This window comes from Scyliorhinus torazame, chromosome 19, assembly GCF_047496885.1.
Source record: "Scyliorhinus torazame isolate Kashiwa2021f chromosome 19, sScyTor2.1, whole genome shotgun sequence".
NCBI classification, from domain to species: domain Eukaryota; kingdom Metazoa; phylum Chordata; class Chondrichthyes; order Carcharhiniformes; family Scyliorhinidae; genus Scyliorhinus; species Scyliorhinus torazame.
The window spans coordinates 146906000-146933998 of NC_092725.1; the positions used below are offsets into that span (position 1 = coordinate 146906000).

Genomic DNA, 27999 nt, shown 5'->3' on the forward strand with positions numbered 1-27999 from the left:
AGGGGAAGTTTGCGAGCTTGGGAGCATTGGAGGAAAAGTATAAGTTGCCCCGGGGAAACTTCCTTAGATATATGCAGGTGAGGGCGTTCACAAGACAACAGGTGAGGGTATTTCCGCTGCTCCCGGCACAAGGGATTCAGGACAGAGTGCTTTCGGGGGGGTGGGTCGGAGAGGGCAAGGTGTCAGAAATATACCGAGAGGTGAGGGAGGAGGGGGAGGAGTTGGTGGGCGAATTAAAAGGAAAGTGGGAAGAAGAGCTAGGGGAGGAGATAGAGGAGGGTACGTGGGCTGATGCCCTAAGCAGGGTAAATTCCTCTTCCTCGTGCGCCAGGCTTTGCCTGATTCAATTCAAGGTGCTACATAGAGCACACATAACGGGAGAAAGACTGAGCAGGTTCTTTGGAGTGGAGGACAAGTGTGGGAGGTGCGGCGGAAGCCCGGCAAACCACGCACATATGTTGTGGTCGTGCCCGGCACTGGAGGGGTATTGGAAGGGAGTGACGGGAGTGATTTCCAAGGTGGTGAAGGCCCGGGTCAAACCAGGCTGGGGGCTAGCTCTATTTGGAGTTGCGGATGAGCCGGGAGTGCAGGAGGCGAACGTTGTGGCCTTTGCGTCCCTAGTAGCCCGGCGTAGGATTCTACTCATGTGGAAGGAGGCGAAACCCCCCGGACTGGAGGCCTGGGTAAACGATATGGCGGGGTTCATAAAACTGGAGCAGATAAAGTTTGCCCTCAGAGGATCGGCTCAAGGGTTCACCAGGCGGTGGCAGCCATTCCCCGACTACCTAGGGGAACGTTAGAGGGAAGACAGATGACCAGCAGCAGCAACCCAGGGGGGAGGGGGGGGGTGGAAGTTTTAGTTTATGTCAAATGATTAGATTACCATGTTGATTAGCCATTTGTTTATCGTTAAATTTTCTTTACTGTTATGTTTGATCTGTGTTGATCGAAAATGTTTTTCAATAAAATATATTTTAAAAAAAACTTACTGGAGAAAATCCTTCGAGACAGGATCTACTCCCATTTGGAAGCAAGTGGACATATTAGCGAGAGGTAGCACGGTTTTGTGAAGGGGAGGTCGTGTCTCAATAACTTGATAGAGTTTTTCAAGGAGGTCACAAAGATGATTGATGCAGGTACGGCAGTGGATGTTGTCTATATGGACTTCAGTAAGGCCTTTGACAAGGTCCCTCATGTCCCTCAAGACTGGTACAAAAGGTGAAGTCACACGGGATCAGAGGTGAGCTGGCAAGATGGATACAGAACTGGCTAGGTCATAGAAGGCAGAGCGTAGCAATGGAAGGATACTTTTCTAATTGGAGGGCTGTGACTAGTGGCGTTCCGCAGGGTTCAGTGCTGGTACTTTTGCTGTTTGTAGTACATATAAATGATTTGGAGGAAAATGTAACTGGTATGATTAGTAAGTTTGCGGACGACACAAAGGTTGGTGGAATTGCGGATAGCGATGAGGACTGTCAGAGGATACAGCAGGATTTAGATTGTTTGGAGACTTGAGCGGAGAGATGGCAGATGGAGTTTAATCCGGACAAATGTGAGGTAATGCATTTTGGAAGGTCTAATGCAGGTAGGAAATATACAGTGAATGGTAGAACTCTCAAAGAGTATTGACAGTCAGAGAGATCTAGGTGTACAGGTCCACAGGTCACTGAAAGGGGCAACACAGGTGGAAAAGGTAGTCAAGAAGGCATACGGCATGCTTGCCTTCATTGGCCGGGGCATTGAGTATAAAAATTGGCAAGTCATGTTGCAGCTGTATAGAAGTATAGAACCTTAGTTAGGCCACACTTGGGGGTATAGTGTTCAATTCTGGTCGCCACACTACCAGAAGGATGTGGAGGCTTTAGAGAGAGTGCAGAAAAGATTCATGTATGAGGGGCATTAGCTATGAGGCGAGGTTGAATAAACTTGGTTTGTTCTCACTGGAACGACGGAGGTTTACAAAATTATGAGGGGCATAGACAGAGTGGATAGTCAGAGACTTTTTCCCATGGTAGAGGGGTCAATTACTAGGGGGCATAGATTTAAGGTGTAAGGGGCAAGGTTTAGAGGAGATGTACGAGGCAAGTTTTTTTACACAGAGGGTAGTGGGTGCCTGGAACTCGCTACCGAGGAGGTGGTGGAAGCAGGGACGATAGTGATGTTTAAGGGGCATCTTGACAAATACATGAATAGGATGGGAATAGAGGGATACGGACCCAGGAAGTGTAGAAGATTGTAGTTTAGTCGGGCAGCATGGTCGGCACGGGCTTGGAGGGCCGAAGGGCCTGTTCCTGTGCTGTACATTTCTTTGTTCTTTGTTCTTTGTGTGGGAAATGAAGTATCAAAACAGGAGTGAATTAATCCTTTTTACTTGGTGCCTTTTGTATTTGTACAAGAGCTGACACACACAAGTCACACGATAATGGATGGTGAGCAATTGTTTGCTGGGATAGAATAATAGAACCTTTTGGATCAGAAGGAGGTCATTCAACCAATTGTGTCAATGTTGAATCTTTGAAAGAGTTATCCTGTTACTTTTATACTCCACTCTGATACCATGAACCCAATTTTTTTCCTTTTCGAGTACATGTCCAATTCAGTTTTGAAAGTTATTCCAGAATCTGCTTTCACCATTCTTTCAGTCAATGTATTTGCAGAACATAATAACTCACTGTGAAAAACTATGTTTACAAGATCATTGTATGAAATAAAGTGCCTGGCAAGGAGTTTGAACAAAAGAAAGATGAAAAGGTGGAAAATATTCTCCGGAGGTTTTTATTCAGTCCTAATTCCACCCCTAATTGGTCAGCAACTTTCGCAATTTATTTTTTGTTCCCCTCGTCCTCTGTCCATTTTGCCAATTAGAGATCCGATAAGCTCTCTCAAACTTTTTCCACTGTAACCATCTTACTAAACGATAACAGAGGAACAACACAGATAGCAGCCACCACACAATGGTTGTTGGTTTTGCACTGAGCCTAGTTCAACATCACCCTGTGCACCAGTGACACATTGCAGTCAGGAAGTGACAGATGTTCCCAGTTTTAAAGGGAAGTTGGACAGACCTAGAAATATGACAGGAAATTGAACATTAGATTCCTGCAGTAGGATCAGAGAATGGCACTTTTAAATTATGCAATGCCCGAGGCGAGGATAAACGTTTTCTTTTCAAATTGGGCACATTTAGTTGGAATTTAACTCAGACTTCCCCAGAAAAGCTGTAGGGGTCAGAAGGTCAAAGTCATTCAGCAGCAACATGCAAAATAGAACAAAAACTGATTTATTAAAAATTGTGGTTGAGATTTGTGATTACGTTCACAGACAGGCAATTGCAAAGGGCATGTTCTTAAGATGCTGGATACTCCTGCAGAACTAGTGCACTACTGAACATAGCACATGGACCTGTGAAATTACATTTCAACACGATCTTTGTAACAAGCACAGAAAGGTGACCATCCCCTTTTTCTATTTAGCTTCTGCGCTGTATCATTTCTATGATACCAGATGTTATGAAGAGGTTTGTGTCCAGGAATTTCCTCAATTTATTTTCAGCTGTTGCCGACTCCACAGTCAGACAGGCCCAGGATTTGTTCAATCTTTTATTGAAAGGAGAGGTTCCAGGTTTACATAGCGTCACGCACAAGCTCAACGGTTCTCAAAATGCTTCACAACGAAACATTCTTAAAGTATTGTTACTGCTGTAATGTCGAGGAAAGTGGCAGCCGGATTGTACACAGCAAGATTCCACAAACTGCAATGAGATCAATGAGCAGATAGTCTGTTATGGTAACAGCAGCCGCTTTTTGGTTCTGCTGCCCAAGTGAACTATTGATTTGCACATTGTATCCATGAAGCCAATTCCGCCCTGGGACCACAGCGGCATCTTACTGCAATGTCAATGGACGTGATTTTGCAGATCCGTTAGCCCCGGGCGCAGATTCCATAATGGCCACAAAATATCACGAGGCCAAGTGTTGACGCCGGCGTCAACGGGCCTCCAGACCCAGCCTCGGGGACTTGAATGCCGTCGGAGTGCTGTGTGCTGCTCCAGCACCGAACACCGGCCGGGTCCACGGAGACACGGCCGTCTCCGGGCCGGCCTGCGGACAACATGGCGGAGCCCTACAGGGGCCCGGCATGGAGGATCAGAGGCCCCCCCCGGAACTAGCGTGCCCGCCAACGGTTGCCCCCGATCGCGGGCCTGGCCACTGTGGAAGCCCCCCGCCCCCCGGAGTCGGCTCCCCCGCCGACCCCCCAACAGGACGCCCCCCGCAGCCAGAACGCCGAGGTCCCGCCGGGTAGGACCATACATAAACGACTCCCGCGGGGCTTGGCGGAACTCGGCGGGCACTCGGCCCGTTGAGCGCGCAGAATCGCTTTCAACGGCCCCTGACTGCCGCCGATTCCCCGGTCGCGGGGGAATCGGCGGCCCAGCGTCGGAGCGGCGAGGCGGGATTCGCGCGCTCCCCCCGGCGATTCTCCGACCTGGTGCGGGCTCGGAGAATCCCAGCCAGGATTAGCGCTGGAGAGATTTCAGAATGCGATCTTGGGCCCTACCCGATCACGCGATCAGATTCATGCCCAGGACAGGCGAGAACCCGATTTGAATCCATTTGAATGAAATCAACAAGTTACGGAGACATGGATTTCACAGGGGAAGGAATGGCTGTTAGATGTTCCGGGGTTTAGGTGTTTTAAGAATAGGGAGGGAGGTAAAAGAGGGGGGGGGGGGTTGGCACTGTTAATTAGGGAGTGCACCACAGCTGCAGAAAAGGAGGTAGCTGAGGAGGGTTTATCTACTGAGTCAGTATGGGTGGAAGTCAGAGTCAAGAAAGGAGAAGTCACTTTATTGGGAGTTTTCTATAGAACCCCAATAGCGGCACTGAGATGGAGGAACAGATTGGACGACAGATCTTGGAAAGGTGCAGAAGTAACAGAGTTGTTGTCATGGGTGACTTTAACTTCCCTAATATTGACTGGAACCGCCTTAGTGCAAATGGAGCAGATTTTGTCAGGTGCGTACAGGAAGGATTTCTGACTCAATACATAGATATGCCGACTAGGGGGGAGGCCATATTGGACTTGGTGCTCGGCAACAAACCAGGCCAGGTGTCAGATGTCTTGGTGGGAGAGCATTTTGGTGACAGTGACCACAACTTCTTGACCTTTACCATAGTCATGGAGAGGGATAGGAACAGACAGTATGGGAAGGTATTTAATTGGGGGAGGGGAAATTACACTGCTATTAGACAGGAGCTGAGGAGCATAAAGTGGGATCAATTGGTCTTGGGGAAATGCACAACAGTAATGTGGGGATTGTTTAAGGAGCACTTGCTGCGAGTGCTGGATAGTTTTGTCCCACTGAGACGAGGAAGGAATGGTAAGGTGAAGGAGCCGTGGATGACAAGAGAAGTGGAGCTTCTAGTCAAGAGGAAGAAGGAAGCTTACGCAAGGTTGAGGGAGCAAGGATCTGACTCGGCTCTTGAGGGTTACAAGGTATCCAGGAAGGAACTCAAAAATTGACAGGAGAGCTAGAAGGGGGCCTGAAAAAGCCCCGGCGGGAAGGATTAGGGAGAACCCCAAGGCGTTCTACACTTATGTGAGAAATAAGAGGATGATCAGAGTGAGAGTAGGGCCGATCAGGGATAGTGGAGGGAACTTGTGCCCAGAGTCTGAGGCCCTAAATGAATATTCTGCTTCAGTATTCACTAGCGAGAGGGACCTTGTTGCTCATGAGAACAGTGTGAACCAGGTTAATAGACTCAAAAAGGTTGATATTAAGAAGGAGGATGTGCTGGAAATTTTGAAAAGCATCAGAATAGATTAGTCCCCTGGGCGATACGGGATATACCGAAGGCTACTGCGGAAAGCAAGGGAGGAGATTGCTGTGCCGTTGGCGATGATCTTTGCGTCCTCACTCTCCCCTGGAGGGAGGTGAATGTTGTTCCCCTGTTCAAGAAAGGGAATAGGGAAATCCCTGCGAATTACAAACCAGTCAGTCTTACGTCTGTGTTGAGCAAAATCCCGCGGCAAGAGTGTCCACGCCTTCGTAAACGCCGTCAAGTTTTACGACGCCGTGAACAGGCTGTTCCGACGTCTAATTCTGGCCCCTACAGGGGGCCAGCACGGTGCTGGAGTGGTTCACGCCGCTCCAGCTGCAGATCCTGGCGCGAACCAGGCGCCGCGGAATCCGCGCATGCGCAGTTGCGCCGGCGCCAACGAGGAAATGCGTAGTGGCCTCCTTCAATGCACCGGCCCCGACGCAACATGGCGCAGGACTACAGGGGCCGGTGTGTAGGAAAGGAGGCCCCCAGCCAGAGAGGCCGGCCCACCGATCGGTGAATCTGCTGAGAATCGCGTGCCTGCATCAATGCGGCATGGCCCGTTCATGGGGATTCTCCGGCCCGGCGCGGGGCTGGGAGAATCCCGCCCCAGATTTATGATTATTTAGAAAAACATAGTTTGATTAAAGATAGTCAGCATGGCTTTGTGAGGGGCAAGTCATGCCTCAAAAACCTCACTGAATTCTTTGAGGATGTGACGAGACACATTGATGAAGGTCGGGCAGTGGATGTGGTGTATATGGATTTCAGTAAGGCATTTGATAAGGTTCCACATGGTAGGCTCATTCAGAAAGTCAGGGGGCATGGGATACAGGGAAATTTGTCTGTTTGGATACAGAATTGGCTGGCCGAAAGAAGATAACGAGTGGTAGTGAATGGAAAGCATTCTGCTTGGAGGTCGGTGGCCAGTGGTGTCCCGCAAGGATCTGTTCTGGGACCTCTCCTCTTTGTGGTTTTTGTAAATGACTTGGATGAGGAAGTGGAAGGGTGGGTTCCTAAGTTTGCCAATGACACAAAAGTTGGGGGAGTTGTAGATAGTGTTGAGGGTTGTTGCAGGTTACAACAGGACATTGACAGGATGCAGAGCTGGGCTGAGAAGTGGCAGATGGAGTTCAGCCTAGATAAATGTGAAGTGATTCATTTTGGAAGGTCGAATTTGAATGCTGAACACAGGGTTAAAGGCAGGATTTTTAGAAGTGTGAAGGAACAGAGGGGTCTTGGGGTCCACGTACATAGATCCCTCAAAGTTGACACCCAGGTTGATAGAGCTGTTAAGAAGGCGTATGGTAGGGGCAGCACGGTGGCACAGTGGTCATCATTGCTGCCTCACGGCGCCGAGGTCCCAGGTGGCTCTGGGTCACTGTCCGTGTGGAGTTTGCACATTCTCCCTGTGTTTGCGTGGGTTTCACCTCCACAACCCAAAGATGTGCAGGGTAGGTCAATTGGCCATGCTAAATTGCCACTTAATTGGAAAAAATTAATTGGGTGCTCTAAATTTAAAAAAAAGAAGGCGTATGTTGTGTTGGCTTTCATTAATGGGGGGATTGAGTTTAAGAGCCGCGAGGTTTTGCTGCAGCTTTATAAAACCCTGGTTAGACCACACTTGGAATATTGTGTCCAGTTCTGGTCGCCTCATTATAGGAAGGATGTGGATGCTTTGGAGAGGGTACAGAGGAGATTTACCAGGATGCTGCCTGGACTGGAGGGCATGTCTTATGAAGAAAGGTTGAGGGAGCTCGGGCTTTTCTCACTGGAGCGAAGAAGGCAGAGAGGTGACTTGATAGAGGTGGACAAGGTGATGAGAGGCATGGATAGAGTGGATAGCCAGAGACATTTCCCCAGGGTGGAAATGGCTGTTAAGAGGGGACATAATTTTAAGGTGATTGGAGGAAGATATAGGGGAGATGTCAGAGGTTCTTTACACAGAGAGTGGTGGGTGTGTGGAATGCGCTGCCAGCAGAGGTGGTGGAGTCTGAGTCATTAGGGACATTTAAGCGACTCTTAGACAGACACATGGACAGCAGTAAATTGAAGGGGTGGAGGTTAGGTTGATCTTAGATTAGGATAAATGGTCGGCACAACATTGTGGGTCGAAGGGCCTGTACTGTGCTGTACTGTTCTATGTTCTAAAGTCAGATGTTCCAGCTTCACTGAATCTTCCTACCAACCAGTGTGATGTCACACGGACGTGAATTACATCCACTCTATAAAACCAGGTCGGAGAATCCCCGGGGGGAGGCACTAATCCTGCCCCGCCACTCCGACACCGGCTGCTGTATTCTCCGGTGCTGTTTTTCGGGCGGGGGCAGGATTCCCGCCGCACCGGTTGGGGGCCGTTAACAGCGCCACCCCCCCCCCCCCCACCCCCGGAGATTCTCCGGGCCCTGATGGGCCGACCGGCCGTCCATTTTGGTCCTCAGGGGGGCGCAGGGGAATCCGACCCCAGGGGGGCCCTCACGGTGGCCTGGCCCACGATCGGGGCCTACCGATCTGCGGGCGTACTTGTTCCGTGGGCACTTCTTTCTTCCGCGCCGGGCCCCTGTAGGGCTTCGCCATATTGCCTGGGGAGCCGGCGCAGAGAAGAGAATCCGCCTCGCATGCGTGAAAATACGCCGGCCAGTCTGCACATCCGCGCGATCACGCCGGCTGTTCCGCGCATGCGCGAACTCGCGCCAGCCCTTCGGCGCTGGTTGGAGCGGCGCCAACCCCTTTCGGGGTTCCGCACTTTCAGAGGCCGTTGACGCCGTTTTTCCTGCCGGCCTGGGGACTTCGTCCCCAGGAGGGAGAATCCCGGCCTTAGTCTCAGCAACGGAGAATCCTGCCGGGATATTCTATTCAAAGATTCACACAGCTGGGAGATTTAAATAGTTACAAAGTTCAAAATAAAATGTTTATATTATATAGTACATTTTGAATAGTTAAAGGAAATGTCTTTATATTTACCTGCAGTTTGAAATCAAGAGCGATTGTTCAAATAAACATATTTATTTCTGGAATATTTGGGCAGAATCTTCCGTTCCAGCCAGTGTGAAGGTGGTGGGTGGGCACGTAATTTGGTGTGAGTCAAATAACCTGTTCCCGACACCAGGAAAACCGTTTGGAATTGTGTTCTGCCGGCTTTCAAAGGTGGTTCCAGCTTCCCAACCAGTAATGTTGGGAACCCAATTTGCATTCAGTAGCATCTTGTGACCATCCATTTAAAGGTCAAATTGCTGGAATCACATCCCCACCAAAATTAAGTTCCTCTCATGTGGATAATTGGAACTTTCTGTTTCCCGACTGTATATAAATGGCACGCAGCTGGCGAGCTTCACTTCATCCATGGCTTTGCTGTCATTGGACGCTCCTTACACCTTCCTTTCAAACCCTCACGGCTCCGTATTAGGTGTCAGAGACAAAAGCTGCGCCAAGGCTGCCACAGGAGGCATGACCAAGGAGTGGGGGTGAGGCGGAGGAAGGAACTGGGGGCGTGGGAAGAATCAGCGGGAAAGGGTGAGACAAAGTCAGGACTGACGGGAGGATAGGATGTGACAATCTGTTAGCTGCAGGACTCCAGGAGGAATAATGTGCCGACCCATTCTCTAAATTGTTTTTTTTGGTCTTTTCTGTGCGGAAGGCTCCAGCACAATTTTCTCTCAGAAGTTTCCATGCCTTCTTAGAGATTAGAAAAATCTCAGCAATCACCATTTGCCCTGATGTTGGGCTCATCATTGGAATGCGCTAAACCACGGTTAAATGCATAGCCCTGACGGTACGTGGCCACTTTGGAACCTGAACAATTCTCATTCTCCCATCACACTGAACAACTTTATATGGAACAACACTTTAACCCACACCCTCACCAAGTCTGTGTGCATGGCTACTTAGAAGCGGTTGGAATTCAAATTCAGCCAGGGATGCCACCCTGTTACCCTGACGCCTGTTCAGTAAAATGGGTGGTCCAGACAGATCATTCTTCCAGGCATAACCAAAGCACCAGAGAGAAACAGCAGGAGGTCACCATAGGTCCCTCGCCAACGCTGGTTAGTGCAGATTAATGAGGCTTCAACTCGCTAACGTCCTCCAATTGCCATTAACACATCTTAAAACCAGAAGCTTTGAATTATGATCCAGTTTCGAGGATTTTTTGCAGTGTCCTGACTGAGTCTCTCAGCTGGACTACGGTTTGCAAAGTTGCAACTTCTCGGAACCCTGTAATCGTTGGGAGCCACAAAAGCCTCTGTCTCAGGACCTTTGCATTCAGGCGAAACCCTTGCCCACTCATGGACACACCAGCTGAGGTTGATGCCTTTGCTGGAAGATATGGTGGCCACACTCTTCCTTGGTGAATTGTCATTTTCAGTGAACACCTGGTGCTGAACTAGGCTAGCTGCTGTTATTTACTGCATGGACCCTGCAGAGGCCTTTTTACTGCACATCTCAGTCCTTGGCCGGTACAGCAAACAACACCATCCCATTTCTGTCTGAAGTCACTGAAAGCTGTTGTGTAACAATTTCCGAAGTGAGTTGGATTTACCCAAAAACTACAGACACCCTTTCTATGGAGCTGTGCAAAAAACCTCCATGTGACCTCAGGAAGCAGCAAAGGTGAACACCCAAAGTCACGCACTCTAACCACTTGTGCAGCCAAGGCTAAAAAGACAATTCACAAATGAAGGATATTCAGCTTGAACGTGGCCACCATATCTTCCTCTAAAGTGATATTGTGACCTATGGGTTTCGAATGCGATGATTACAATGTCCTCCCATCTGTTTCTCACATGTGAAAATGCATTGCCCACTAAGCTTGGGACAGGCAACTGTGATTGAAGTCACCATGGTGATCGGGTCATCTGCAAACAACTGACATCAGTGCAACAGGACAATAAATGAAATAATCGCAATGAGCACCTCATTTAAAGCCATGGTCACAAGTGCTAACTGGCAGGTAGGAACATTGTCCAGGCACCTGCAGCCAGGGAGAAAGCCGTCTGCTAACTGCTATACCCTGTTCAGTAAAATGGGTGGTCCAGACAGATCATTTTTTCAGGCATAACCCGAGCAACAGAGAGAAACAGCAGGAGGTCACCCGAGGTCACCATAAAAAAGTCCAATTCACCTTTTGAGATGACTTTGGCCAATGTCCTCTGATGGCACAAGGGCAGGTGCACCATCCTCAGCCGGACCTGCTAGAGTTGATGTGGTCACTGGAAGAGGGGAGGACTTTCCTGGGTGGATGCTCCCAAGGTGCCTGTCTGATGCTCCTTTTCTCTGTCTATAACGGGCTAATGGAATTTTGTTTATAGAAAGAACGTTCCTTGGGGCTTTGATATCAGGAGTTGTAGTTAGCCTCAGTAAGATGGTCATAACCCAGTTAATGGGATAGAGATAATGTAAGTAATGGAGGAGCCAGGTCTGTAGCAGGCAGTTTTAGTTGGTTTTCTGGAAGCTGTGAGCTGAACAACAGCTTTTGCAGAAAGCTGAAAGATTCAGAATTAATCTGACAGACAGGGACCTGTAGGCTGTTTCCTGAAAGGATCTCTCTCCAGGCAGTCTTTCAAAGAACTCTCTATTCAGAAAACACAAGTAATCCTGTGTTTGCTAACTTTATTTAAAAGCAGATTTTGACCTACGATGGGTTTTGCTTGATTGGAGATTAAGACTGTATCAGTTAGAAGTTAAAGTGTTTCCTTTTATTGTTAGGCATTCTTTAACTGGTAATTGTAATCTATATTTCTGTAATGTTAAGGTAATTAAATACTGTGTTAATAATGTTTGTTTTAATATGCCATATCCCTATTTGTGTGTGAAAGCATTCCTGGAGTGATGGATCCTTTCCTCACAGTCTTAAAAACTTTTTAAAAAGTGATTAGGACTCCTGTCAAGTATCCTAGCAAATGTTGGGGTCTGGTCTGGGATAGTAATAGGGCTGAATGGCCTCCTTCTGCATTGTGGGGATTCTATGGATTCAATCTCAGTTGGATACCAGGTGGATGTTGTGGTTTAAGAAGGCAGCACATTACCATGTTCTGAAGGGCAATTAGAGATGAGCAGTAATCTGGACCAGCCAACACACTTACATCGCATGAAATAATAAAAAAGTACAATTCACCTTTTGAGTTCTGTCCAAATTCTCGATGATCAAAAAGGGATTTTTAAAATGTCGTTAAATTTGCTTGTTGTAATTAGACATCACTATCATACTTTCAAGATTCAACGTTTGTTAATTACCAGGAACTACTATTAGCAATGAAAAAGTTCAATAGTATCCAAGACATTGTTGGCTTAATAAGAATATTGTCAGCTGAACCTAGGGAATTTCAACTGTGGTCCAAGGGAGTCAGGCTTTGGGCCTGTGGCAAATCTCTTCCTTTCTCAAAGTTTTCACCAGTAGCTGTTCGTGAGACTGAGATACGCGGAGAGGTTGAAAAGGATTCACTTCACTCTTATCCCATGCTCTAGTCTAGATCTTGCATGTCATTGTCTGCTCCTGTACATGTGTTAACAACTGGACAAAGCAAACTAGTTCATTGCTGTCTGTCAAGCACAACATAAAAAACAAAATAAGTGAATAAAAGAAAAATACTGCAGATGCTGGAAATCTGAAATAAAAAGAGAAAATAGTGGAAAATCTCAGCAAGTCTGGCAGCATCTGTGGAGAAAGGAGCAGAGTTAATGTTTTGTGTCCTTGTTCACAGCTAAGGAGAGGAAGGAATACATTAAAACTGGTCAGATCCCACTCAGGAAATCCCCTTGATGCCCAAAAGTTAAAATATCCTGAGCCTGTTCAGTTGGACAATGAGTGAGTTTCAAACTCACCCCATTAATTAGTCACCCAAAATTAATATTGGGTCAAAACTGCAACCAACGTGTGAATGATGAACCTGTAGACCAAAGTCACCGTTTAACATAGGTAGATTGGCCATGTTAAAATTGACCAAAGACGGAGCAAAAAGTGATTTAGATTGCTGTTGGTAAACTCACCATCCAAGGCTTGTTGCAAAAGTTGTAGACAGATTGGAGAGAATTGAGAGAAGACACTCTACCATACTGCAAGCCAATGATGAGGTTACGGTAATCCTCACCATGGGCCATGTTATACACATGCTGGCGAATCACAACAAAATCTGGTTTGAAGGACCTGTAACAAGATCAGAAAGAAACTTGATCAATGAAATTCACATAAGTGTTAGGATATCGGACTAGACCCCAATATTTGGCAGGATACTGGAAGAGAAACCCCAAACAATTTGCAATTTGTAAAACTGTGAGGAAAGGATACTTCACTGCAGGAGTGGGGTCCCTGACCAATAGGTATTTGTTATGTTCATACACATTTTAATTTAAACACAGAATTAACCACATTAACACCAAAGACATAGCTTTATAATTATCAGTTGAACAGTTCTTAAATAAAAAGAAACACTTTAACTCACATCTACACTTGCAACTATATATAGTCCAACTACGCAACCCAATACAGCTCAAAATCCACTCATAAATAAAGTTAGCAATCAGGGTTTCTATTGTGCAGACCTTTGGAGAGAGACCCTTTCAGGAACAATCTGAAAATCCATCTGTCATGTCAGACTCAAATCCTATGGCAAAATGGCCAAAACTACAGTCAGCCCTGGCTCCTCCCATTAACTACATAAACTTTATCCCACAAAGATGTCCCATGGCCTGCTTAGCTAGAACTAAACACCACAACCTCAAAACTTATTCACACCCCAGTGAATTTCCTTTCCACAAGCAATGTTCCATAAGCCATCACTCTGTCAACAATAAATGGTTAAAATCAATGTTAAACTCACTTTTACGACTCCTTAATCAGAGTTTGAGCAGACATAATGCCTGTATATATCTGAACCCAGGGTTTTTAATAACATTACTACTACTACAAAAAAAAATTATACATAATCATTTCTTACTTAACCCTGTCTCAAAAAAAAGCATAATATTTTTGTTTTTGCCAAGAAGAAAGGTTGTTCAGAAATGACAGAATAATGCTCAGAATGCTTTTTCACCACCAAAGCTTTAGCAGAGCAGATCCTGAAAGGGAGGGTACCAATATTACAGATCAGGTGATATCATGAACCATTCAAGCAAAACCAGGTTATTTTAATCCCCCAACTGGATTACAGTGTACAAATTCCTCTCGATTAAGTGCTGGGTAAATATTATGTAACGTTAAACAATGATCACGAAGCTTTTTCCCCAATGGATAGATTACAAGAAATAGGAACATGGGTAAAACATCCTGATCCACCGCTCAATATCATGTTTCACCTTCGACCTCAACCACTTTTCTGCCCAGTCTCCGTATCTCCTGATTTTCAGAGAGAAAAACCCTGTCTTAAATATGTTGAACAATAAACCATTCACCGGGCGGCATGGTGGCGCAGTGGTTAGCACTGCTGCCTCATGGCTCCAAGGACCCAGGTTCAATCCTGGCCCCGGGTCACTATCCATGTGGAGTTTGCACATTCTGCCCGTGTTTTCCCAAAGCTGCGCAGGGTACATGGATTGGCCATGCTAAATTGCCCCTTAATTGGAAAAATTAAATAAATTAAAAAATAAATAAACCATCCACAATCCTTGAGGCAGACAATTCCAAAGATTCACAGCCCGCTGAAGAAATTTCTCCTGATTTTAGTCCACACTGATTGATTCCTTATCCTGAGGCTGTTTTCTATTCCCCAGCCAAGGAAAGCAACCTCTCAGAGTACCTTCCCTGTCAAACCCCTTCAGAATCTTGGACATTTCAATGGGATTACCTTTCATTCTTCTAAACTCCAGAGAGTACAGGCCTTATTTACTCAGCCTCGCACCCCAGCAGTGGGTGGCACAGTGGTTAGCACTGCTGCCTCACAGCTCATGGGGTCCCAGGTTCAATTACAGCCTCGGGTGACTGTGCGGAGTCTGCACGTTGTCCCCCGTGTGTGCGTGTGTTTCCACCGGGAACTCTGGCTTCCTCCCACAGTCCAAAGATGTGCAGGTTAGGTAGATTGGCCATGTTAAAATGGCCCCTTAGTGTCCTGGGGTGTTCAGGTTAGATTATGGGGTTACGGGTATAGAGCAGAGTAGATCGGTGTTGACTCGATGGGCTGACTGTCTCACAATACAATATTGTTTGCAGTTTTGGTTCCTCTGTGAGGAAAGATATACTTGCCTTGAAAATGTTACATTCATCTACAACTAATCTCAATACTGGTATAAACTATGATCTGCTCTTACTCACACTATCAATACTTCTGTCTGTCTCCAGCTAACTCCTGGACTACTCTCTCTCCCCACAAGGCTTAGCATCATTGCCTTATATACTTGTATCTGTAGCTCTCTCTAGTGGCTACTCTAGACATTTCATTAACCCTTGCAGTTCTTACAGTTATTATAATACCACACCAGTAGTTCCAGAGATGAGCTGGGTCTCCATGAATATCAGAGCAATTATTTCGATTTTTGCAACTTCTCTTCTATTTCTTGTCCTGCTGGTCTCTGGGTTCAGCCTGACTGTGAAATCCACCCCCTGTTCACTTGACCTCATTCCTACCAAACTGAAAATCATTGAACTTCCTTACCTGACACCCACATTATCTGACAGTGCCCCCTTTCTTCAGGTGTTTTACCATTAGCAGTCTTCTTCTCAACTCCCACCCTCAATTTATTCCTCCGTCCTTGAAAACAACCCCATCTCTGACCTCCCTTTTACCTCCAAAGTCTTTGAACACATTGACATCTTCCAAATCCATCCCCATATCTCTATATTTGAATTTCTCCAATCAGGTCTATGTCACTGCCACTGAATCAAAACCAGGATCCTTTATGACACTGACCAATGCACGATTCTCCTTGTCCTCCTTGGCCCTCCTGAACTCTTTGACACACCGTCATCCTGTCCTGTTTTTCCTGTTGCACAGCTCAATGAGACTGTCCTTTCTCGGTTCCTCTTTCCTATTCAATCATTGCCACAGTATCTCCACGAATGGTTTTTCTTCCTGTTCCACACCATTATTCTGGAGTCCCTCAACAATTCACACTCAACCGGCTCCTTTCCTCATCCAAATGCTGCCACAAAGTGATATCACAAACCTGTGGTAAGTCGGGTCAGGCAACAAGGCAGAGGGAAAAACAAAGTGGGTGCTCTCTTTCTCTTGCAGCTTCCTAATTGTTGTTCAGGCCTGGAGGCCTTGTCAGTGTTATTGTCCAACAGCAGCCAGAGATTCTCAACTTGATGAGTTTTGGCCTCTCAGCCCACAGGTTTCTCCCCGTTTCCTAGTATTAGGTTGTGCCTGCGGATGTTTCTATGCTGGCCCACAATGCAGTGGGACTGAGGCCCAGACAGATGGTGACATCAAGAGTCAGTTCATAGAATCATAGAATTTACAGCGCAGAAGGAGGCCATTCGGCCCATTGAGTCTGCACCGGCCCTTGGAAAGAGCACCCTACCCAAGCCCACACCTCCACCCCATCCTGGGACCCAGTAACCCCTCCCAACTTTTTTGGACACTAAGGGCAATTTATCATGGCCAATCCACCTAACCTGCACATCTTTGGACTGTGGGAGGAAACCGGAGCACCCGGAGGAAACCCACGCACACACGGGGAGAACGTGCAGACTCCGCACAGACAGTGACCCAAGCCGGAATCGAAGCTGGGACCCTGGAGCTGTGACAGAGAGGATCCAAGAGAGCTATATTCAGACAGAGTGCGTCCTGAAATACCATTGCTCACTCTGAGATCTTTGTAAATAGTTCTTAATAGATTGCTTGGAGTTAAACTATATGACTAACTTAAATCTGTTATAAGGAAGCAAAGTGTCATCAAGATTTAGTAAGACGAGAAAGCATGGTAATCGTAAAACCTCACGAATGCTTGGCAATGACACTGAATACTAATCACATCTGAAAGCAAAATATTAGGGTTTAGATAATCCTAATTGAACATTCCAGACTTAAAAATATATACTGAGGGAATGTGATACTCTTGGAATGCTGCCTTTCAGATGGGACATGAAGCTAAGGTCCTGTCTTCCCTCTCATATGTAAAATAATCCTTGGTGTTGTTTGATAAAGAGCAGTTGTCTCTCAGTGTCCTGGCCAACATTCATTCCTCAGCCAACATTGATAACTTCCATCGTCTGTTGTTGTATCTGAGACCTTCCTGCGTGTAAAATGCACTTTGTGGGCACGATTCAATTGACTCAAGTTAAAGTTACTGAGGTGAAACACCCGGCTATTCCATGGCACTTTGCCGGGGTGGTGTTGGGGGGGGTCTCTCCGCCGAGGCCTCACTTGGAGGGGTTTTTCTGGGGGTGTTTCTGGGCGCCAGTCTGATTGGCTGCCCCAAACCTTTCAGGCCCCACCTTATTTGTGACCGCGCCTCCCTCCACCCCCACAACCTTGGGGAGGCCGCAGGAACCCATCCTCTACTTGGCTAGGACCCCTGCTAGACCCCTGGCAGTGCCAACCCGGCAGCTGGACACCCTGGTGGTGGCACTGGGCACCCTGCCAGTGCCAGGAGGAGTTCCGGGGGAGTGCCAGGGGGAGTGCCAGGGGGAGTGCCAGTACCAGTGGTGCCAGTACCAGTGCCAGTGGGAGTGTCAGTGCCAGTGGGAGTGCCAGTGCCAGGGGCAGTGCCAGTACCAGGGGGAGTGCCAGTGCCAAGGGGAGTGCCAGTGCCAGTGGTGCCAGTACCAGTGCCAGGGGAGTGCCAGTGTCAGGGGCAGTGCCAGGGGAGTGCCAGTGCCAGGGAAGTGCCAGTGCCAGTGCCAGGGGAGTGCCAGTGCCAGTGGGAATGCCAGTGCCAGGGGAGTGCCAGTGCCAGTGGGAGTGCCAGTGCAAGTGGTGCCAGTACCAGTGCCAGTGGGAGTGCCAGTGCCAGGGGGAGTGCCAGTGCCAGTGGTGCCAGTACCAGTGCCAGGGGGAGTGCCAGTGCCAAGGGCAGTGCCAGTGCCAGGGGGCGTGCCAGTGCCAGGGGAGTGCCAGGGGGTGTGCCAGTACTAATGGGAGTGTCAGTGCCAGAGGGCATGCCAGGGGCAGTGCCAGGGGCAGTGTCAGTGCCAGGGGGCACGCCAGTGCCAGTGGGAGTGCCAGTGCCGGGGCAGTGCCAGTTGCAGGAGCCACCCTGTCCTGTCCCAGGACACCTGGGGGTCTCAGTGACCTGGGAGACTCTCCCCAGGGGCCGTTATGATTTGTCCACATTTGTGCGCCCTGGGTGAATCCGGACAGCTCATTTAAATATGCAGATCTGGAACTCGCCCAATGAGGGCAGGATCCAGGTGGCGCAGGGCGGAGCGAGTCGGGTGGACACCGTGGAAGATTGTTGGTAAATTCACGGCGGTGTGGTCCAATTTCTGATCCTCACCGCACATTCTCCCATCGTGCCCGCCATCGAACACGGTGCGGGGGCTGTGGAGAATTTCACCTGATGTGTCACTCTTACTATTTAGTGAACCTAATCTGATACTTCACAACTTTGTTTGTTTAGTTACAGAGGGCGAGATTTCCACACAACACGCCGAGTGTTTCGCAGCGGCAGAGGTGGTCGGTGACTGGCCCCTGCCGGGAATCTGGTCCTCCCACTGTCACCAGGGTTTCCCAATGAAGCCACTCCTCGCTGCCGGGGCTCCTGGGTCGGGGCTGTGCTGTCAACAGAACACGAGCAGCCCGCCGGCGGCAACGGTTCCTCCAGAGTTCCTGAAGAATAAATAAATGTCTCCGCACTCCACACATTTACTTCCCATTCAGTATCTCACCCGTCAGTATTGGCTGTTTCAGAATAAATAGACCAAATCTGCTCTTCACTGTACAACTACTCATAGTGCAGAAGGAGGCCATTCGGCCCATCGAGTCTGCACTGACCCACCTAAGCTCCCACTTCCACCCTCTTCCCGTAACCCAACAACCCCTCCTAACCTTTTTGGTCACGAACGGCAATCCACCTAACCTGCACATCTTTAGACTGTGGGAGGAAACCGGAGCACCCGGAGGAAACCCACGCACACACGGGGAGAACGAGCAGACTCCGCACAGACAGTGACCCAGCGGGGAATCGAACCTAGGACCCTGGCACTGTGAAGCCACAGTGCTATCCACTTGTGCTACCATGCTGCCCAAAACATTTATCTTCTATCTCTTGGCTGGACACGTCAGAGCACAAGACCCTCGTGCACCAGTCGCTGAAGGTAAGCATACAGGTGCAGCAGGCGGTAAAGAAGGCAAATGGTATGTTGGCCTTCATTGCGAGAGGTTTCGAGTACAGGAGCAGGGGTGTCTTGCTGCAATTACACAGGGTCTTGGTGAGGCCACACCTGGAGTATTGTGCACAGTTTTGGTCTCCATATCTGAGGAAGAATGTTCTTGCTCTCGAGGGAGAGCAGCGAAGGTTTACCAGACTGATTCCTGGGATGGCGGGGCAGACGTATGAGGAGAGATTGACTCGGTTAGGATTGTATTGGCTGGAGTTCAGAAGACTGAGGGGGGGTCTCATAGAAACCCTTAAAATTCTAACAGGACTGGACAGGGTAGAGGCAGGAAGGATGTTCCCGATGGGTGTGTCCAGAATCAGGGGTCAAAGTCTGACGATACGGGGTAGAGCTTTAAGACAGAGATGAGGAGAACTTTCTTCACCCAGAGAGTGGTGAGCCTGTGGAATTCATTTCCGTCGGGAACTCGGCCCATCTGATGCGGAGAATCGCGGAGGTCCGGAGAATACCAGGTTGGGCCCACTAATGATAGGCCAACAGTGTTTCCTGGACGTGCGTTCTGGAACGCATTGGCGCCTGTTGAGGCGACGGAAAATTGTGATTTGCCGTCAAATCGGCACGTGCCGCGAGTTCGGTGGTGGACCGATTCTCCGCCCAATCACGTTTCTCGATTTCGCCGCTGGCTGATGGAGAATCGCGTCTTGTACGTTTTCAAGAAGGAGTTCGGGAGAGATCTTGGGCGAAAGGGTTCCAACAATAAGGAGGGATTGTGGGAATAGGTTACTGAATTGATCAGCCCATTATCATAATGAATGGTGGAGGAGGCTGAAAGGATCGAATTGCCTCCTGCTCCTATGTCTATTAAAACATGTTGATAGTGTAGAATACAGGGAGCATATCAAGTCCTAAAGCTTGGAGCTGAGCTGTACTGAACTGTTACTTATCTAAAAACTGACTCAAGGATATTTGCAGTGTTTCTGAGTTGTTTTGTCTATTTTGCGATCAGCATTGTGAGGAATATCAAACATGAACCAGGTCGAGTAGAATCATGGTGAAGTCAATACAATTCAGAAAATATGTTGTCAAAGGAAAGATGCCCTAATCTGGGAGAGATCTGAACAGTGATTGAAAATACAACAATACAGTCTTTGTTCAGTGGAAGCTTTGTATTTGACAGCAAGGCTCACCGCTGTTGAATGCAGAGATTTGGATGTACCCACCAACCTGATAATCTTTACATTCCTGTTTTGAAACAAAGTCCAGCTGTCTAACCTCACACAAGTCATGTTGTCCTTCCCCCTCACTGCCAATCTCCACAAAACAATGTTAATGTTGCTTCTCTTGAAACCAAAATTCACACAGGGCCCAATTCTACTGATGCACCAATAGCAGCATCATTCCCAGTTACTCACAGCAGCAATCAGAAGTGGGACGCATCCCTGATTTTTCCCTCCTTCGTCCAGAGACGTTGGTCCCAGTCCAGGGAGCCGGGGAGGGAGTAGAGGAGCATGTTGTCAGGGATGTGATAGGAAAACAAAGACTTCCTGCAATGCTGAGGGCTTGCCGATTTTCACAACAGGACAATATTGACAATTTTACTTTTCCTTTTTCTGTGTTTCCACCCAGATTACCAGACCAGTGAGCAGGAAAGACATTGGCAGATATCCACAGCTGGGCAACCAGGCCATGTCAGGGGTTAGGGACTTATCAGCCACTGGGATGGAGGGGGGGGATCTTTAATAATTGCGGCACAGTATGGGGTTGAGTTGAGATGGGGACCGTTGGTTTCAGAAGCAGAACTATTAGAAGCATTATTACTATTAAAAGCATTATTACTATTAAAGAATTTACCTGCTTAATTTGCCTGCTCCCATCTCCATACAGCTATCTGGTTTCACAAACCCAGGGAAGCCCCACTGGCACTAAGTGTATACAATGGTCCCAACTGCTCATATTATTGAGGTGAACTCACCTCTTGACACAGCTGCAGGTTTCCACTATTAAAATGGCAGCAGGTGTGTAAGCAGTGATTTGGTGTTCCATAACGCCATTTTTAAAATTTGCCCTTCCTCACCTGGCAGGGTGGATGGGGGAGGAAGGGGTGTGGGAAGGTTAAAATTTACCCAATTGAGGCTAATCATAGCATCCTACAGCAAACCCTGTTGATTCAGTTCACTCAGAATAGATCAGCAACTAGATAAAAGCAAATTACTGCGGATGCTGGAATCTGAAACAAAAATAGAAAATACTGGACAATCTCAGCAGGTCTGACAGCGTCTGTGGAGAGAGACGGAGCGAACGTTTCCAGTCTGGATAACTCTTTGTGAAAGCAATGAAGTGTATGGTTCAGTACCACGAGCAACATTTATTTATTACGTCTGCAAGAATGCACAAGTGTTAATATTGGAAGACAATTCGCTGTACCTGAATATTGAGATATCTATAACAGATTGCAGTTCATTATTTTGTTTTATACAGGAGCACGTTTTATTTATATATATATTCTTATTCAGTTACGGAATGTGGACGTCATTGGTTAGGCTAACATTTATTGCCCATCCCTAGTTGCCCTTCAGAAGGTGGTGGTGAGCTGCCTTCTTGAACCGCTGCAGTCCCTGAGGTGTAGGTACACCTACTGTGCTGTTAGAGAAGGAGTTCCAGGATGTTGCCCCAGCGACAGTGAAAGGGCGGCGATATATTTCCAAGTCAGGATGGTCAGTGATTTGGAGGGGAACCTCCAGGTGGTGGGGTTCCCAGGTACCTGCTGCTGCTCTTCTTCCAGATGGTAGTGGTCGTGGGTTTGGAAGATGCTGTCTAAGGAACCTTGGTGAGTTACTGCAGTGCACCTTGTAGATGGTACACACGGCTGCCACTGTGCATCAGCAGTGGAGGGTTTGAATGTTTGTGGAAGGGGGAGCAATCAAGCGGGCTGCTTTGTCCTGGATGGTGTCGAGCTTCTTGAGTGTTGTTGGAGCTGCGCTCATCCAGGCAAGTGGAGAGTATTCCATCACACCCGTGACTTGTGCCTTGTAGATGGTGGACAGGCTTTGGGGGGGTCAAGAGGGGAGTTACTCGCTGTAGGATTCCGAGCCTATGACCTGCCCTGGTAGCCACAGTATTAATGTGGCTAGTCCAATTCAGTTTCTGATCAATGGTAACCCCCAGGATGTAAACAGTTAACAGAGATTCTGCTGGAAAGGCACTAGAAGACGCTTAGAAAGATTATACTGAAGATTTGTGACAATGCCAAGAGGAATTAAAAGTTACAGTTATAAAGAACAGCTTGGAAAATTTAAGACATTCATTGGAAGAGAGAATGTGAAAGGGGTTACATTAAAATTTTGCAGCATTTTGAAGGTCACAAGGACAGTGAAGCTTGTTTCCACTTGTTTGCAAATTGATATGTAGGGGTGGAGATAAGAAGATTATTGCAAGAAGAATGCAGGGAAGTGAAAATAACTTTTTATCATATCGAGAATAATGAAATGGGGCTGGTTTAGCTCACTGGGCTAAATCGCTGGCTTTTAAAGCAGACCAAGGCAGGCCAGCAGCACGGTTCAATTCCCGTACCAGCCTCCCCGAACAGGTGCCGGAATGTGGTTACTAGGGGCTTTTCACAGTAACTTCATTGAAGCCTATTCGTGACAATAAGCGATTTTCATTTCATGTGGAGTTTCTAACAATAAGCGGCTACTGAAGCAGAGACTATACAGACAATTACATAGAATGTAAAATTGGAAACAGGACATTCACCCAAGTCTGTGCTGGTGTTTGCACCCAATCCATTAACTTAATCCACAGACTTTCAGCATATCTTTCAATTCTTTCATCTTTTCTCTCTCACACTCACACAGCTTTCTTTCGAAGGCATCTAAGCTACTTGTCGGAATCATTTTCTGAATCATTTTCTGTGGGAGGGAGTTCCAACTTCTAACCAGTGTCTGAGCAAAGAATTTTCTCCACATTTCAAACTGGATTTCTGAGTAACTGTCTTGTATTTATGATCCAAATTTTGGTGTTCCTGCAAGTGGGAACATTCTCTTTGCACGCACCATGTCCAACCTGTCTATAATTTTAAAGACGTCTATCAGGTCATCCTGGAGACATTAGTCCCAACAGGAACCTAGATCCAAAGGGACTGGTCTCAACCTCAGTAAATTACATACTTATGGAGCAAAAGCAGCCCACTGTATTGTGATGAAGATTGTCTCTCTCTGATATTGGTAAGGATGCTCACAGCATTGAGTTCGGCGGTCTCTACCCAACCTCCAGGGAGCCCTGTAGAGGATATTCACCTGATTAAAAAGTTAATTATTGAACTAAATTATTGCTAATAATATTGATCCGTTTTGAGTATTGAACAGACAATGGGCTCGATTCTCTGTCCCCCCCGCTGGTCGAGGTGTTCCCGATGCAGCCGTCAATCCAGCGTCACCCAAAAAACGGGATTGGTGTGCCTATGTTCCAGGCCCTCGCTGGAGGCAGAGGTTTGTGCCCCGCCCCAGCGGACGAATGCTCATGGATTAAATTGACCCATTTTTTCCCTATCAACAGGCTGGACACCAGATTCTCCAATCCTGCGTGATTCTCTGGTCTGGGATTCACCTGGACGGGAATTGGTGCAGATAATTCCCAGGGGACATCACGATGGGCCAAGGGGCAACTCTTTAAGTCAGCTACATAGGACGCAATTCTGCCGGAAGATTTTCGCACGGTAGCATAGTGGTTAGCACTATTGCTTCACAGCTCCAGGGTCCCAGGTTCGATTCCCGGCTTGGGTCACTGTCAGTGTGGAGTCTGCACGTTCTCCCTGTGTCTGCGTGGGTTTCCTCCGGGTGCTCCGGTTTCCTCTCACAAGTCCCGAAAGACGTGCTGTTAGGTGAATTGGACATTCTGAATTCTCCCTCTGTGTACCCGAACAGGCGCCGGAATGTGGCGACTAGGGGATCTTCACAGTAACTTCATTGCAATGTTAATGTAAGCCTACTTGTGACGATAAAGATTTCCAACTAGGGAATGGGCAATACTGGATCTGGTATTGGGGAATGAGTCTGGACAGGTGGTTGACGTTTCAGAAGGGGAACATTTTGGGAGTAGTGACCACAATTCCGTAAGTTTTAGGGTACTTTTGGACAGGGATGGGGGTAACCCTCGCGTTAAGGGGCTAAACTGGGGAAAGGCAAATTACGATAACATTAGACAGGAATTGAAGAATTTTATTATTATTATTATTAATAAGTATGGTAGCGAGCGGGAATTGCCACGAGCTTCCCGGTGCATGGTCCGGCGAGGCCGGCAACGCTATTTAACGTTAATTGGTCCACTTAATGAGGTCCCACGGGCTGCTCGCCGCAAATGAAGGCTCACCAGCCGATTCGTTGGGATTCACGATTGCCAGACCTCCGCAAACAAGGTCGAACAGCACTGGCACAGCACTGGCACAGCCAGCCTCACTCTGCTCGCAGCCATGACGTCGAGACGACCGGCTCCAGGATTTGGCGTCGCGGAACTGGGGAGGCTCCTCGATGCGGTCGAGGCCAGGTGAACTGTCCTGTCCCCCCGGGGTTCACAGAGGGTCTGCCACAGGGCAGCCAGTGCCACCTGGGATGAAGCGACAGCGGCCGTCAGCCCGGACAGCGTGACCAAGAGATCCGGCACCCAGTGCCGCAAGAAGGTCAAAGACCTCCACCGGGCCGCACGCATGAGTTGACCCGTCCCACCCGAAACCTTCCCATCTCTGTCTGTTGATTAGAACCTTAAACTCTCAGACAAGACAGAAACTGCCAAGCAATTTACACACTAATGAGCCATGTCCGGGGACAAAAGGAAAACATTTAGATTCACAATGTTAAGGCAGACTCCCCGGCGCCAGAAGAGGCTAAAACAAAGCAGTTTAACGGTCACCTAGGACACGCCCAGCAATCAGGGAACCACCCCTCTATTGGAGGAAGATCGATACGACTGATTGGGACACAATCAGACCCAATTAGTTGAGGCCAAGTTCAAGGCCCGCCCAAAAGCATGCGAAGCCCTTTTAGTATAAAAGATATTCCCCAAGGGAGAACGCCCTCCTTTGGCTTTGGCTCTCAGCGAAGAGAGAGACCTGCCTAGCAGCTACAGCAGACCAAGTAAGTTCCAAGTCAACGCACGCTACGAGATAGACACTCCTAGTTGCTACCCTGTAAACAGCTCAACCCAGCAGCCTCAGAACCGATCAACGGCCATTGTTCCTCTGACTGAGTGGGCGCCCGAAGCTAAGTATAGGCTTTAGTAATATTGGTAGTTTAGTTTGTAGAGTTTATGCATGAGTAGATTTGACTGTGTGTAAATAAATGAGCATTGCTTTTGAACTTACTAACTGGTGTATCGAGTCATTGATCAGCATTTGGAACCTTCTGGCGGTGTCGAAAGATACCTGGCGACTCTTGAGCAAACGTAATTAAACAGAGCCAAATTAAGAGCCAACCAAAGAGAGCAACATTTACTGGCGACTCTGGTGGGACTCGACTTAGAAGTGGCCTAACCACTCCAAGAGAACCCAAAATCTGAATTGAGAATCCAACTGGGAACAGAAAGAAAAACCACAAGCGTTAAGAGCAGTACTGATCAAGCCTCTGAGATTCGGAATTGTGTTAATGCATGCGTTCTAACAGGGATATAAGGTAAACCTGAGAGATTTTGTTGCATAAAACTGTCGGGAGTTTTGTCGGCCGGAAATTAGCGTAAGCTGTACCCGTGTTTACATCACCACTTTATCACCCCCTGTTCCAAAATCAGTAGAGAACCTAGATAGAGAAAATGGCAATGAAGGCAATGGAACGCCTTATGAACCCCCAGGAATTCGAGGTCGCAGCGACCAGTAGAGTAGGGCAGTGTCTCGTTTGGGAAGATGAGATCAGAAAATATCTCAAAGGGAAAGGATGGCCTCTTTGGAATGAATTATGCAATAATGAGGAAATAGGACCCGGGAGTATAGGACATACTTGGTGGGAGAACCTGTCAGAGATCCACAAGAAGAGCTTAGGGAAAGCTCGCAAGCCGATGGCAATAGTGTCCTGTTTGGCACAAATGCGAGGCACAGAGGAGGTCATTAGGACGCTCCATAGAGAGATAGAGGAGAGAGACAGAACCAGTGAGGTAGACATGAGTGAGGAGAATCGAGATTTAAAACAGCAGTTAGCAGCAAAGGACAGAATGGTGGATGATGCCAAGAGGGCACATCAGTCTTGTCTCGTGCATTTGAACAGTTTTCAGACGCAATATGATAAGGCCTACCAGGACACGTAACGTGTGGTCTTGGTAAGACAAGAGACAGAACAGCAAGTCGAGAAATTGCAGAAACAGTGCAATGATTTAAAAGCAGCCCTACGAGCACTCCATACTTCCACAACGGAACAAAGGCAGAGCTCCGTAGACCACGCAAAGTGCCGGAAGCAAATTGCAGAATTGCAATCTCTGCTTTCCGTCCAAAATGGATTTCAAAGTACATTGGGACCCCAATTAGATCAAGAAAACGGCCCGGATTGGCAGGAATTGAACGAGACTGCCCATAGATACGTACATGGGACATGTACGCAGGAAAAAACCCAGAAAAGGAGAGCGCCCCAACCCCCAACCGAACAGGCAGAACACACCCCCATGAACCCTGTAACCACACACCGCAGGGCTGCAGGAGAAGGAGAAGCAGATGTCCTTTACACAACCCCGTTAACCGTGACCCGATTACGGGACGCGTGTGGAAAAATTACACCGTTCCTTACCACATCAGACCCCCACCAATTTTTCGCGAAAGTCAAACAGCAGGTTACCACGTACGGCCTGGGCGAAAAGGAGCAAGTGAAGCTCACAGTTTTAAGCCTCGACCCTTCAGTCGTAGCAGCCCTTCCCGACCCACAGAATGTAGGAGGAGGCACACTCCAAGAGATGCACACAGCGATACTAGATGCAATCGGCTTTAACAGTAGAAGACCTAAATAAGTGTAGGCAAAAGAAGACAGAGCACCCCACAGCGTTTGCTGGACGCTTGTGGATACATTTCACAGCAGTTTTCGGAGAGTTAGCCCGCGCCCATTTGTCCCCAGATAATATGACCAAATGGACCCGAATTCTAGTCTCCCACGCCACAGAAGCAGGACAAAAAGCTTACGCAAATTATGACCCCCTCAGACGAGGCCTATAATGAAAAATGGGTTTTGAAGAGATTGTCCCGCGCTCGGGAGCAATCAATTGCAGGCAAAACCGCATTTATAACACCCGATGAAGAGCAAGCAGAAATGAACCCAGTTAAAGCACACTAGAACCCCGCATGGGTAAATGAGTGCAGGAACAGCCAACCCCAGCCCAAAGCTCAGGAATGTTACAGCTGTGGACAGCTAGGACACTTTGCACGAGAGTGCAACGTGCCCCAGAAGCAGCAGAGAAACCAACAGACAGGCACCCTAAACAGGAATAGGGCAAAGTCGATCCATAGCGTTAGCGCCCGTTCAGAGAGTACAGGCATGAACGGCACCGACTGACGGTGTTCGGGCTCCCCAACTTGGGTCTGCGACACCCTTTGGGACAGGTCCAGTAGACCGGTAGTAGCAGGCAAAGTCCGGGGACAACCCGTAGAATTTCTTTGGGACACAGGAGTGTCCTGCACCACACTCAATTCCTCCACGATGTTCCAGCGAGACACGTGGCCCACAACAGACACCATCACACTCAGCGGTTTTACAGGCCATTTACAACAGGGACACATCACAGCCCCTGTAGCAATACAGATAGAGATCACAACTAAGCACCCCATAGTTTTGGTTGATCTGCCCCAGACAGCAGAACATATCCTTGGGATCGATTTCATGTGCTCCCATAACATTTCTTGTGATCTGGTGAACAAGTGTGTTTGGAAAATGGCAAAGGCAGCACGAGCCCCCGTCACACTCACAGTAGGAGAATACTTAAATAGGATTAGCTCAGTAGGAGACTTCT

General features: G+C 47.9%; 1 protein-coding gene across 2 annotated transcripts in view; it reads right to left on the reverse strand.

The window, feature by feature from the left end:
* LOC140396596 (synapsin-3-like) overlaps nt 1-27999 on the reverse strand; it is a 749989-nt gene that overhangs the window by 434860 nt on the left and 287130 nt on the right. For both annotated transcript variants that reach the window (XM_072485394.1, XM_072485395.1), the window contains exon 5: nt 12807-12963. In XM_072485394.1, coding sequence (XP_072341495.1) covers nt 12807-12963 — 157 coding nt within the window. The remainder of the gene's footprint in view (nt 1-12806; nt 12964-27999) is intronic.